The sequence below is a fragment of the Gymnoscopelus microlampas genome (assembly GCF_963454915.1).
Source record: "Gymnoscopelus microlampas genome assembly, chromosome: 7".
Taxonomy (NCBI): Eukaryota; Metazoa; Chordata; class Actinopteri; order Myctophiformes; family Myctophidae; genus Gymnoscopelus; species Gymnoscopelus microlampas.
In genome coordinates this window covers 55,119,327-55,131,826 of record NC_139944.1, presented here as the reverse complement: position 1 = coordinate 55,131,826, position 12,500 = coordinate 55,119,327, and the positions used below count along the sequence as shown (strand labels likewise).

The 12,500-nt window shown below is 43.0% G+C and overlaps 3 protein-coding genes across 5 annotated transcripts in view; 2 read left to right on the top strand and 1 right to left on the bottom strand.

Moving 5' to 3' along the window:
- LOC311048949 (gap junction Cx32.2 protein-like) overlaps positions 1 to 5,999 on the bottom strand; it is a 6,059-nt gene extending 60 nt beyond the window's left edge. Inside the window, exons 1-5 of one of the 2 annotated variants that reach the window (XR_014601141.1) lie at positions 5,940 to 5,999; positions 4,760 to 5,131; positions 2,835 to 3,765; positions 1,706 to 2,633; positions 1 to 1,179 (exon numbers count right to left, since the gene is read on the bottom strand). The exon at positions 1 to 1,179 is cut by the window's left edge and continues 60 nt beyond it. Coding sequence is in view for 1 of the 2 variants with exons in the window: in XM_084062322.1 (XP_083918448.1) it covers positions 3,334 to 3,765; positions 4,760 to 5,098 (771 nt within the window). In the remaining variant the exon portion in view is untranslated. Of the gene's footprint in view, positions 1,180 to 1,705; positions 2,634 to 2,829; positions 3,766 to 4,759; positions 5,132 to 5,939 lie in introns of those variants that run through there. The other variant, XM_084062322.1, reaches the window with a different exon arrangement.
- The window catches only part of ppfia4 (PTPRF interacting protein alpha 4), a gene marked incomplete at both ends in the record, with an annotated part of 154,502 nt that overhangs the window by 86,488 nt on the left and 55,514 nt on the right, over positions 1 to 12,500 (top strand). The window lies entirely within an intron of this gene.
- LOC311048947 (gap junction Cx32.2 protein-like) overlaps positions 9,012 to 12,500 on the top strand; it is a 3,581-nt gene continuing 92 nt past the window's right edge. Inside the window, exons 1-2 of one of the 2 annotated variants that reach the window (XM_084062319.1) lie at positions 9,012 to 9,085; positions 10,722 to 12,500. The exon at positions 10,722 to 12,500 is cut by the window's right edge and continues 92 nt beyond it. In XM_084062319.1, coding sequence (XP_083918445.1) covers positions 10,750 to 11,781 — 1,032 coding nt within the window. In that variant the 5' untranslated portion in view covers positions 9,012 to 9,085; positions 10,722 to 10,749 and the 3' untranslated portion in view covers positions 11,782 to 12,500. The other variant, XM_084062320.1, reaches the window with a different exon arrangement.

Genomic DNA, 12,500 nt, shown 5'->3' with positions numbered 1-12,500 from the left:
TTGAGAAATAGCTATTGCACCATAATACAAGAAAAAAATAAACGTGAGTAAAAAATAGGCTACGATATGCCACGATTATCAATGGTTTTCATTACAAATATGATCACAACAGGTACGCCTGGCTATTGCAGATACACATTATTCATTCTCAAAGAAGCACACACAGTAGGTTTAACAGAATACAGGCAGATAGATGTGAACATGACGTCCTTGTGATTACAACAGAGCAAATAAAGCTAACGACTCAAATAATGTTCAAACATGTGCAACCAAAAGCACATGTCGTCCTCCTCTGTCCATTATAGTCGACTACAGCATGAGACAATGGGGCTTGCAGTTGAAAATGTAATATAGTAGTAGTTCAAACATTAAGTTTAATCTCTTTCAAATGCTAGGAGACACAGAACTTTTTTGGTGACTCATTTTGTGTGCGTTTCCTACTGAGGTGTTGTTGAGGGTGTGAATTGCCCACTCAGTCATCTTTTGTTGAGCGATTAATCACCGTGGCTCTAAACAGAAGCGAGCAGAGGTGGAAAAAGTTCTCAAATTTTTTACTTAAGTAAAAGTATCAATACTGCAATGTGGAAATACTCTGTACCAAGTAAAAGTCTAGAATTCAAAATTAAAGAAAAAGTACAAAAGTATTGGTATAAAAATATGCGTAAAGTACCAAAAGTAGAACGCACTCATTATGCAGAATATCACATTTCACAAGTGCTAAAATGTATAAACATCTTTTGAAAATAGCAGATCTACAAGCTCACAATGCGTTCAAATGGCCGAAATGTATATAGGGCTGAAGTGGGGAATGTCTTGTAATAATAATCCAAATCTACAAAGTAACTAAAGTTCTCAATTAATTGGTGTATATTAAAAGTATAGTATTTGCCTCTGAGATGTAGTGGAGTATAAGTAAAGTACAGAAAATCGTAAATACTCCAGTAAAGTACAGTACTTGAGTAAATGTACTTATAGTTACTTTACACCACTGTAAATGTGCATGTGGTTTGTGATGCTCTAACAGTGGACATGTTTGTGTTGTGTTGTTAGGGGAAGTTGACTTGCTGCCTGACGCGCAGTAATGTTTGGGTCCTTCTTTTAGCAGTGGGGAAAGCTAAAGCTTGGGCTCAAGTGGGTGGGCAGCTGCCCGCATTGCCCCATGCAGCGCTGGCTACGCTTCTCCTTCTGATACAGGTATATGAGTAGGGTACCAAGACTCAGAAAATACGAACAGAAGACTTCTAGCCAAACACATAACACACACACTACAGCGTTGGTTCTCAAAGTGGGGTCCGGGGACCCCCAGGGGTACTTGAGGGAGTTCCAGGGGGTCCCCAGCAAAATGATGGATAGTTAACCAAATGGACCCTTATAGGTCTGTAACTCAGAGAGTGTACAAATGGAACCAAATGGACCCGTTAGGGTCCATTTGGTTCCATTTGTACACTCTCAGAGTTAAATTAACATTGATTTTACTATATAAATTGGGGTCCCAGAGATAGAAATGACATTAAATGGGGGTCCGTAGCCCTAATGCATGTCAAACTGGGGGTCCTTGAAATTAAAATGGTTGAGAATCACTGCTAGAGCCATAAAAATCTTCACTTATGGGGTCATATCTAGCATATCTTTACAAATGGGGGTCCGCGGGCTAATAAGTGTCAATTTGGGGGTACTTGACGTAAAAAAAAAGTTTGAGAACCACTGTGATACAGGTATGAGTAGGGTACCAACACTCAGAAAATACAAACAGAAGACTTCTAACCAAACAAGTAACACACACTACACTGCAGACAGTGAGCCGAGGACACAGGGCAGTATAAATAGACGGGTTTCCGAGCGACGTCATCACAGAGCAGAATGCGCAATCTGCGCATGCCTGGGGGTGGAAGGCGCGTTCGAAAATACAGCCCTGAGCGGCAGTGAGCGCACTGGCCAATACAAACTAATAGGCGAGTGTGCTCCGGTGCGTAATTTCCAAACGCACCCTATAGGCTTACCCCCTCCTCTGCGCGGTCATATCCTCTCAATGTTTACAAACATGAAACCCGTCTATAGACAAGGACTAACACAGGTGAACCCAACTAGACAATCAACACTGTGATAGGCTGGAGGACTAACAGGACACAGGTGGAAAACAGGGCAAATCACTGGAACACATACACAAGACAGGAAACAGCAACGACAACAAACAGGAAGCACAGGAACAATACTACAAAATTAGAGGTGACTGTAGAGTGTATAAACACAATAAAGTACGTATGGGCTGAGGAGCGGATCCATGTTCGCTACTGAATAAAAGTCTAGTAGTATTGACAGCAGTACCAAAAATAACAGTGCTCATTATTATGCAAGATGTCCCATTTCACAGTCATATTACTAATATATAATAATGATGCATTAATGTGTTCATCACGTTCATGATTTCAATTATTGTATGTGATGTTGGGCAGCTTAATATATAATACATCATAATTCATTAGCAACTTCACTGTGTGTTTTGTATTAATAATCTAAATCTGCAAATTAACTGGCAACTACTAAAGCTGTAAAATAATTGCAGTGATGTAAAAAACTAAAAAGAACAATATTTGACTGAGATGTAGAGGAGTTGGCAAATAAACCATTAAGACCTGGAACGCATCTGTGTCACTTTAAATTTCTTTGGCTATTCAAAAATAGCAGATATACAAGCTCATAGCGCGGCACCGAGTGCCGTGCTATGAGCTTGTAGATCTGCTATTTTTGAAAAATCTTTTTTTCAAAAAACTGTTAGGATTTAGATTTTTTTTTAAAGATTCGCCTCAGGTCGTAATGGGATAAAGTGTCAGAACATGGAAATACATGAGTAAGTTATACATAGGTGCAGTTGCGGTAAATATACTTATAGTTACTTCCTATGTTCCCTCACATTTTTCATGGGCCTGAGCAAACCCTCCAACCTTCTGAGCACAACATGAGCAACTGCTGAGCAACATACCATATGATGAGTGCACTGTATATACTGCCACTGTCATGTCAAGTTATGGCTTATTCAAATCTGATTACAGAATAAGTAATAGCAGTTGGGTTACTTTTAATAAAATGTAGGCTACTAGGTCAGTTAAATAAAAAAAACGTTTATTTTTCGGCATATCCATTATTATTCAGTATTATATGTGAATATATGACAAAATGTTAATTGTACATTAGGCCTAAATATGAGTCCAATAGCTGATGTATGGCTCAAGTGGTAAAAACTGGTCTCTTGTTTTGGGCTCGTTTTCATATAGACCTGGTCACTTTCTTTTCCCCCCACTCACATCAAACCTGGCAACAACTGGTCCAAGTCCCTCAACAGAACGTGGCCTTACTCAACGAGTGCATCTCCGCGGTCAACGGCGGTGCGGAGCCGCCGCCGCCGTAGCTCGTCCTCCTCTTCCTCCCCGCCCTGACCTTGGACCCCAGCAGGTAGAACAGCTCCACCACGTTGAGGAGCAGCGAGAACGCCGACACGGCCAGCATGAACACGATGAAGACGCTCTTCTCCGTGGGCCGCGGGATGAAGCACTGGATCTTGGAGCGGCAGGGGTAGCCCTCGTACTCGATCTGGGCCGGCATGAAGACGAAGCCGTAGAGGTAGTACTGGCCCACCACGAACGCCACCTCCAGCAGGATCTTGAAGAGCAGCTGCAGCGTGTAGCTGACCAGCAGGGCGCCGCGGATCTCCACCCGCCCACGCTCGTCCGAGTACTTGGGCACCTTCACCGCTCCGTCCCTCCAGACCTTAAAACAATTTAGACATTTTTTTGAGCAAAGATGCTCTTTATCCAGAGCGACTTACAATAAAGCAAGGTCATTTACATACTGTTCATATAGGGTTGGGATCCGGAACCAACATTGAGGAACGTGAATCGGTTCCTTCACATTTCACATACCGTTTCCGGAAAATGTTTATCACACTGTCAGAACTGATATGTGGACTTCATGTCTGCTATACAATTACAAATACCGGTGTGGTTCTCAAACCTCAACCAAGGACCACCATATTTCCGAGAGTGTACAAATGGAGCCAAATGGACCTGTAAAGAGTCCATTTGGAATCCCCTATCGGAATCGTTGAAGGGAACCAATGGAATCGGACCGTTAAGAGGGAATCGTTAACCCATTCCATCCGGGAATGCATCTGTGTCATTTTAAGATTTCTTTGGCTATTGAAAAACAGCAGATCTACAAGCTCATAGTGCGGAACCGAGTGCCGCACTATGAGCTTGTAGATCTGCTATTTTTGAAAGATCTTGAAAATGTGTGCAAATCTTTGAATATATATATTTTTAAAGCAAACATTTGTAAAAGGCAGGGGTCTTCAACAGGGGGTCCTCAGAGTTACTACAGGGGGTCCGCCAAATCTTTGTGTGATATGATATTTTTTCCCATTAACCACTTGAACCCTAGCATTCCTATTCTGAGGGGAACATAGCCGAAAATAGCAGATCTAGATCTGCTATTTTTAGATCTGCTATTTTTGGCAAAGAAGTATAGGTGTAGAGGGAAAAAAGAGAAGACCAAGTGAACTTTAAAAAAAAATCTGAAACACTATTTTATACAATATAAAGGGGGTCCCTGCTTCATATCTCTCTCAGCTAGGGGGTCCTTGACCTGAAAACGTTGAAGACCCCCTGGATTAAGGAACCAGAATCGTTCCTTAACCAAAGAACCTGTAGCATCAGAGTCTAAAAACAATATAACATCAAAAATAATAATCACAATAAAGAACGACCTTCTGCTCCAGCTTCCGCCGCAGCTTGTTCTCGGCGCGGATGACGAGCAGCACGTGGCCGAGGTAGACGAGGGTGGGCAGCGAGACGAAGAGGATCTGAAGGACCCAGAAGCGGGGGTGGGACATGGGGAAGGAGCGGTCGTAGCAGGCGTGGCGGCAGCCGGGCGACAGGACGTTGCACTCCATGTTGCCCTGCTCGTCGCCCCAGATCTTGTCCAGGCCGGCGGCCAGAGCGAAGAGGCGGAAGAGGAAGAGGACGCTCATCCACACCTTCCCGACGACGGTGGAGTGGGACTGCACCTTGTCCAGCAGGGCCGACAGGAACGACCATTCACCCATGATGGTGATGATAGGACCGTCCCAACGTAGTGGCTGCAGGGAAGGAGAGGAGAAGACGTGATGGAGTTGAAGTAGTGAAGGAAGGCCACGGTTTACCCATTTTTCTGGGTTGCGAGTAAATATCCCCCCTTTTTTGTTTCTTTAAAGATTACGTTTAAAAACGGTATATTACATTTTTTTCATACATTAAAAAAAACATTTTTCAAAAATAATTTCATGAATAAAATTCATTTAAATACATACCATAAATTCCACAAATGTAGCTTTTAAGAAAAAGTGAAAATAGCCAATCTACAAGCACATTGTGAGCTTGTAGATCTGCTATTGACTGCTATCAGACAGACAGACAGACAGACTTCTATTGTTTGTATCTACTAATTACATAGCACAGAACAAATCCACAGTATTAATCTTACTCTGAAAGTGTAAAAATAAAACTGTATATTTCCCCCCTATTCCCTTATGCCGAATTAAAAAAAAACTCAAAAGTGAAAGTGTAAACATTTAGGAGCTCTAATTAGTATTTAAAGTGTAAGTAAGTACTGAGTAGAGATTTAAATTAACACTCTCTAAGTATGTGAATACATTGGTCAATGAAATACCTATGATTCACAACAAGACAGTTTCCCCATGTTATTCCTACATAGGAAACACAGTACTTTACAGCACTCGAGTCATTTCCCATCACGTGTTTGCAGGCGACAAGTGAGGTTTAAAGGCAACCAGTTCAACTGTTAAAATAGACAAAACTTAGCTCACCTTATTTATAATTAACGATCATTTCACACAGTATACATTATTACACTATACAACAGTATTGTACAGTAAGATTGTACCCTACCTCGGAGTTGGAGAGGAAAGCTGACTCCTTCTAGCAGTTCTTGTTCTTCTCTTTGTGCGCTACTTCCCTCTTTCACTCGCTCACTTATAGTTCCTCAAGTTTGCTGGATCATCATCATCACCGCCCCCCCCCCCCCAGATCTGGTTCAATCCGCCTATCTTACTCATTTACCAATATTATGCTACATCATTCGGGAAGGCACTCCTTAGTGCAGTAACTCCACATCGGTTGCGTTCTGAGATATTTCTTTTCTTGAGAAATAGTGACCTCGGTGACCAAAAGGTCAAGTTCACCGGCATGTCAGACATGGAGCACGTACCGCAGCGTGTCAGATATACCGTAGAGCTGCATAATGAGTTGGCAGGACGGGGAACAGCGTTACTACGGCTACAACAGTGGTTCTCAAACTTTTTCATGTCAAGGACCCCCAAATTGACACTTATTAGCCCACGGACCCCCATTTGAAAAGATAAGCCAGGGACCCCCATAAGAGATTGTTTTTTTTACAGCTCTAGCAGTGATTCTAAATAATTTTAATTTCAAGGACCCCCAGTCTGACATGCATTAGGCTACGGGCTCACATTTAATGGCATTTCTATCTCTGGGACCCCAATTTATATTGTAAAATCATTGTTAATTTAACTCTGAGAGTGTACAAATGGAACCAAATGGACCCTGACGGGTCCATTTGGTTCCATTTGTACACTCTCAGAGTTACAGACCCATAAGGGTCCATTTGGTTCCTAACTATTCATCATTTAGCTGCGGACCCCCTGGAACTCCCTCAAGGACCCCTGGGGGTCCACGGACCCCACTTTGAGAACCAATGCCCTACAACATGCAATTCCAATTTGGGTTCGATTGGATGTTGCGTTCATGTTATATGGTGTTTGTGTAACAAATAGGCCCAGACAACAAACCTTTGAAGGCAATTACAGTCAAACAGTATTGAATATTTAAAAAATGGCACTGTTTGTGCAACAAACAGTGGTATTTGTAGCATTTGTTATGGTGCCCCCTGATACGCCCCGGCTTAGGGGAACCTAAAGCGCAGCAAAAAAGTGGACTCCCTCCTTCCCAGTCCCCAAACACACCCAGTCAACGCCAGTTTAAAATATACAGGGATTTATTGTCTACTGTGAACAGACATAGGCAAATTACCTCAGGGTGGGCCCCTGAACATAATATACACATCAAGAAAGAAAAACCTATGCTTACCTTTGACAATACATAGATCTTACCTACTCTAAGGAAACGCATGAATAAACTACTAACAGAAAAAGAAAGGTCACCCACCCCTACATTACCAAGGCTGAACACTAAACCACATTGACACAAAGTTAAAACACTGGCAAACACAGAGACACAAATGAGATGTGTGGTTGAAGGCTGGCTAGGAGAAAGACTTCACTGGAAACAGGCACCTTTATAGTGAAGCCCAAGAAGACCTGCGAAAATCCACCTACTAATTAGCCACTCAGGTGATTCATACACTACTCAGTCTACTCACACCAGCTGGTAACCACTCACTCAATCACACACGCACGCACACGCGCACACGCACACACACACACACACACACACACACACACACACACACACACACACACACAGAGGGGAAAAAGACATTCAAATGGGCAGAACACCACACAGGGAAATACACATGTACTGTATGACCTTATAGGGTCATCATAACACCCCCTATAGGTGTAAGTGAAAGCACCTTTCGCTCTGTGTTTGTTTCGAGGCCCCTCAATACGTGCTTTTATGCTGGAGGTGAGTTGTCAACAACGAATGTTCAGCAATCCTAAACTAATTCAGTATGCCAAACAAACTACAGTGGTGGCCAGTGACTTTGGCCATTTTCCTTCCACACCTGAGCATGTGACCCGAGATGATGTTGGTTCGAATCCAGCGCACAACACTAATTGTTTTGATCATTTAACTGTGGAAGTTGGTGGATGGAAAATGGTGGATTTGTGGATAAGGACTCTATATGAACAAACTTGTTATATCAACAAAACGCATGGCATTCTGTTTGTGTGACATGCATGATGCAAGGGTTTTGAAAGTGAAACTGGCCAAATTCACTACTGCATACGACCCACCCATACGCTGTATGCGTATTTCTCCTCATTGCGTTTAGCGCAGGGGTCTTCAACAGGGGTTCCGGGACCCCTAGGGGGTCCTCAGGGTTACTACAGGGGGTCCGCTAAATCGTTGTTTGATATATATTTTTTTTACCTTATCCACTTGAACCCTAGCATCCCTTTTCTGAGGAGAACTTTAGCCAAAAAATAGCCGATCTACAAGCTCACAACGCCTCGCGCTGCGAGGCGTTGTGGGCTTGTAGATCGGCTATTTTTGGCAAAGAGGTGTTTGGTGTAGAGGGAAAAAAAGAGCAGACCAAGTAAACAAAAAAAGTTGAATCTGAAACACAATTTTATGCAATATAGAGTAGGGGGTCCCTGCTTCAACTCTCTCTCAGCTAGGGGGGGTCCTTGGCCTGAAAACGTTGAAGACCCCTGGTTTAGCGTGTTTCTTGAAACATGATGACATGTTTATGCATGCGTATTTCTCCTCATTGCGTTTAGCGTGTTGCTTGAGATATGATGACATGTTTTGACTGAAGCTGAAAACAAGTCAATTTCCGTGGAATTCCGTGAAAAAATGATGAGCGTTGCACTTCTTTGCAGTCATGAGGAACAAACCCGAGTGCTGTGAGAAAAAAAAGGAGGTCTGCTGTGACAGTAAAGTGTGTGACTCAAGCAGAGCAAAGACCGAACCCAACCCCCATATCCTCACAGAAAACCTCTTATCTCCAGATTCTAACTTTTGGCGTTTTTTGGTAAATTAACGCCCTACTCGATCACGCTACAGCATCACACACAAAGCATCAAAAGTAGCAGATCTACAAGTTCGAAGTGACGCGTTTTGAGCTTGTAGATCTGGTACTTTTGCTACGTTGACGTTTGAATCCTGTAAAGTGACAGTTTTGGTCGTATGAGGTTTCCTCCCGACAGAGACGATATAATATAAGGACGTCAGTGTTTCCTTTGTCTCTGAAGAGTTCAAGTCCTCGGACACCATTCCTGTTCTGTGGTTGAGATCGATGACAACGGTGTTCTGATCCCTGATCCATACCGGTGAGGCCTGTTTGGTTTTATATTAAGACGTCTCTAATGTTGGATGAGCTTTCTAAGAAATTTCTTTCTAAGAAAAAACACTCGCTAAGTGTTTTACTTGGATTACTTGTAAGTAGGCTACTTTAACTCAAATACAGTACAGTAATAGACTTTTGAGTATTTTTTGCTCATTTTATGTACTTTTGAATATTTTTTACTCATGTTATGCACTGTAGATTTCACTCATTCAAAACACTTTTAAGTATTTTTACTAATTTTAACAACTTTCAAGTATTCTTCACTAATTTTAACAACCTTTAAGTATTTTTACTCATTTTAACAACTTTTTTCAGTATGTATACTCATTTTAACAACTTTGAAGTATTTATACTGATTTTAACAACTTTTGAGTATTTTTACTGATTTTAACAACTTTCAAGTATTTGTTACTGGTTCAAACAACATGTACTCATTCTTTTTTGCGGGAAAAATATTATTAAATATTGTTAAGTATGGTGGATTACAATAAGTGTTTTGCCATTGGCATGGCAGCCACACATGTTTGCTTCACCACAAATGATAAGAATTTTATTTAGATATTGTGTAGTTTAGACAGATGCTATGTGTTTGATGTTTTTGCTAGTATCCTAGTTTATTTGTACAGTAGCTTTTAATTGTTTTCTTTGTAACTCTATTTACATGATTATTTACGCTGTTGTTTGTTGATGAGGGTTTATGCCATTTATTCTAATTTTGCACTTTGTCGTTCCTGATAAGAGAGCGCCTAAACTGGACATTTTAACTTGATATTACACTGTTACGGTTAAACACCAAAGGAAATTAATTGTCATTTCAAGATTTCGCCCTTATCTTGTTTTTCTGAATCCATACTTTTTTACACCAGTGGTTCTCAAAGTGGGGTCCGGGGACCCTCAGGGGTCCTTGAGGGGGCCCAACAAAGTTGGTTAATATAGCATCAACACAAGTTTAACCACGTCGTAAGCTTGTAGATCTGCTATTTTCAAAAAATCTTGAAATACTATTTTTTGAAACATTTGTGAATACTTTTGATACATTTTAACGAAAATAAAATCTTGTATGGGGGGTCCCTGGCACAACATGTTTCTGTTTAGTTATTAGTCATATTTTAGTCATCTGAAATGTTTTACGTTTAGTCTAGTTTTAGTTGACTAAATATCATAAGATTATAGTCGACTAAATGTATTTTTGGTGGGCCGTGATGGCATTGAAATGGCAAATTTTCACTTAGCTGCATGCCGAAAATAGCTGATCTACAAGCTCACAACGTGTCGCGCTGCGACGCGTTGTGAGCTTGTAGATCAGCTATTTTCGGTCTGTGACACAGACCCATGATCACTTGTCTTAGTTCTACTTGATCTCTTCTCTACTTGTCCCTCCCAAACATTTTAGTCTAGTTTTTACTTGTTGACGAAATTGTCAGTACTGTATATTTAGTTATAGTTTCAGTCATCATAGCTTAGTTTTTATTTATTTTTTATTCAGTTTTTATTCAGTTTTCGTAAGTGAAAAAGGTAGTCGACAGATATTTTTCCTCATAGTTTTTAGTCGACGAAATCAACCCTGCAGACAGCAACGATATCCAGAAGCAACACTAAAGCCTCTTATTTCCCAACAGACAGACACACAGACAGACCACAGCCATCATGGGTGACTGGTCGTATCTCTCCATGCTGCTGGACAAGGTCCAGGCCCACAGCACGGTGGTGGGCAAGGTGTGGATGAGCGTCCTCTTCCTGTTCCGCATCATGGTCCTGGGCGCGGCCGCCGAGAACGTCTGGGGCGACGAGCACTCCGAGTTCAAGTGCAACACCCTGGAGCCCGGCTGCACGCTGGCCTGCTACGACTGGATGTTCCCCGTGTCCTACGTGCGCTACTGGGTCCTGCAGATCGTCGCCGTGTCCACGCCCACCCTGGTCTACCTGGCCCACGCCGTCCACGTGGTCCACAAGGAGAGGAGGCTGAGGGAGCAGCTGCAAAGCAAGAGCCAGACGGACGGAGGAGGAGGAGGAGCCGCCGCCGCCGCGTCGGCGCCGTTCCTGAAGCGGCCCAGGTACACGGACGACCGGGAGAAGGTGACCATCAAGGGCGTCCTCCTGCGCAGCTACCTGGTCCAGCTGGTCTTCAAGATCCTCCTGGAGGTCGGGTTCGCCGTGGGTCAGATCTACCTCTTCGGCGGCGGCTCGGCGAAGTTCGTCGACGCGTCGAAGATGGTCGCGACCGATCGTGCGTTCGGCGGCATCTTCACCTCCGTCTTCGTGGTCAGCCACTTCCACTGCCAGCGGGACCCCTGCCCCGTGCTGGGCGGCGCCGAGTGCTACGTGTCGCGTCCCACGGAGAAGAGCATCTTCATCGTCTTCATGCTGGTGGTGGCCGCCGTCTCGGTGCTCCTCAACGTGCTGGAGATCGTCTACCTGCTGTTCGCCCGGAGGAGAGCGGCCGAGAAGAAGGTCCGAGTCCGGTCCGAGTTCTTGGTCACCTCGCAGCAGCTGTCGTCCAGCCCCGTGTGGTCGGCCAGCGCGGTCAACCGCCATGGAGGGTCGGGGGGAGGAGGGGGAGATGGCTGGGTAGGCGGAGGGGGAGGAGCGCCGTCCCAGCGGTCGCTGCCTCAAGATCTAGTAGACATCTGCAACGACAACACCTGCATCGACTTGGTCAATAAAGAGAAACGTACGTGAGGGACTTCATGATGAGAGATGATGAGTGTCGTCTCAATTGTTCTGGACATGTTAATGCTTTACAGCCTTGTTTCCCAAACAATGGTTCGGGACCCGTTTGTGGGTCACGGAACCATTTTCTATAGGTCACGAGTAAATGTCATTTTTTCCCCGTTTCCTAAAATGTTCTAATTATTTCAAAAGATATTCTAAAACTAAAAGAATCTGGCAAAAAAACTGAAAAAAGTCAAACATGGTTCAAAGGAAATTCATAAAATCTAAGACGTTGCATATATATTTTTTTAAAGTAGTGAAAATAGCAGAGCTACAAGCTCACAACGTGTCTCGATTGCGACACGTTGTGAGCTTGTAGATCGGCTACCTTCACTAGTTTGGGTCCCGAGAAGAACCTAAAAGGATCGGGAATCAGTGCTTTACAGTCATTTAGCCGATCGACAAGCTTTACAGTAAAATATCTGATCTACAAGCTTACAGTAAAATATCCAATTTACAAGCTCACAATGCGTTGCACCGTGACACATTGTGAGCTTGTGGATTCGCTGTAAAACACTGGCGTGTAACAAAGTATAACTCAGCTTTAGTGTCATGATGTAAGATGAGGCTTTGCTCTCTGCGACCGCTTTCAAATGCCTTTTTTGGTAATTTTTGTATTTTATTGTGTCATATTGAAGTTATATTGCATTGGATATTATTCTGTAAACTGTATTTCCTTTGTGGCC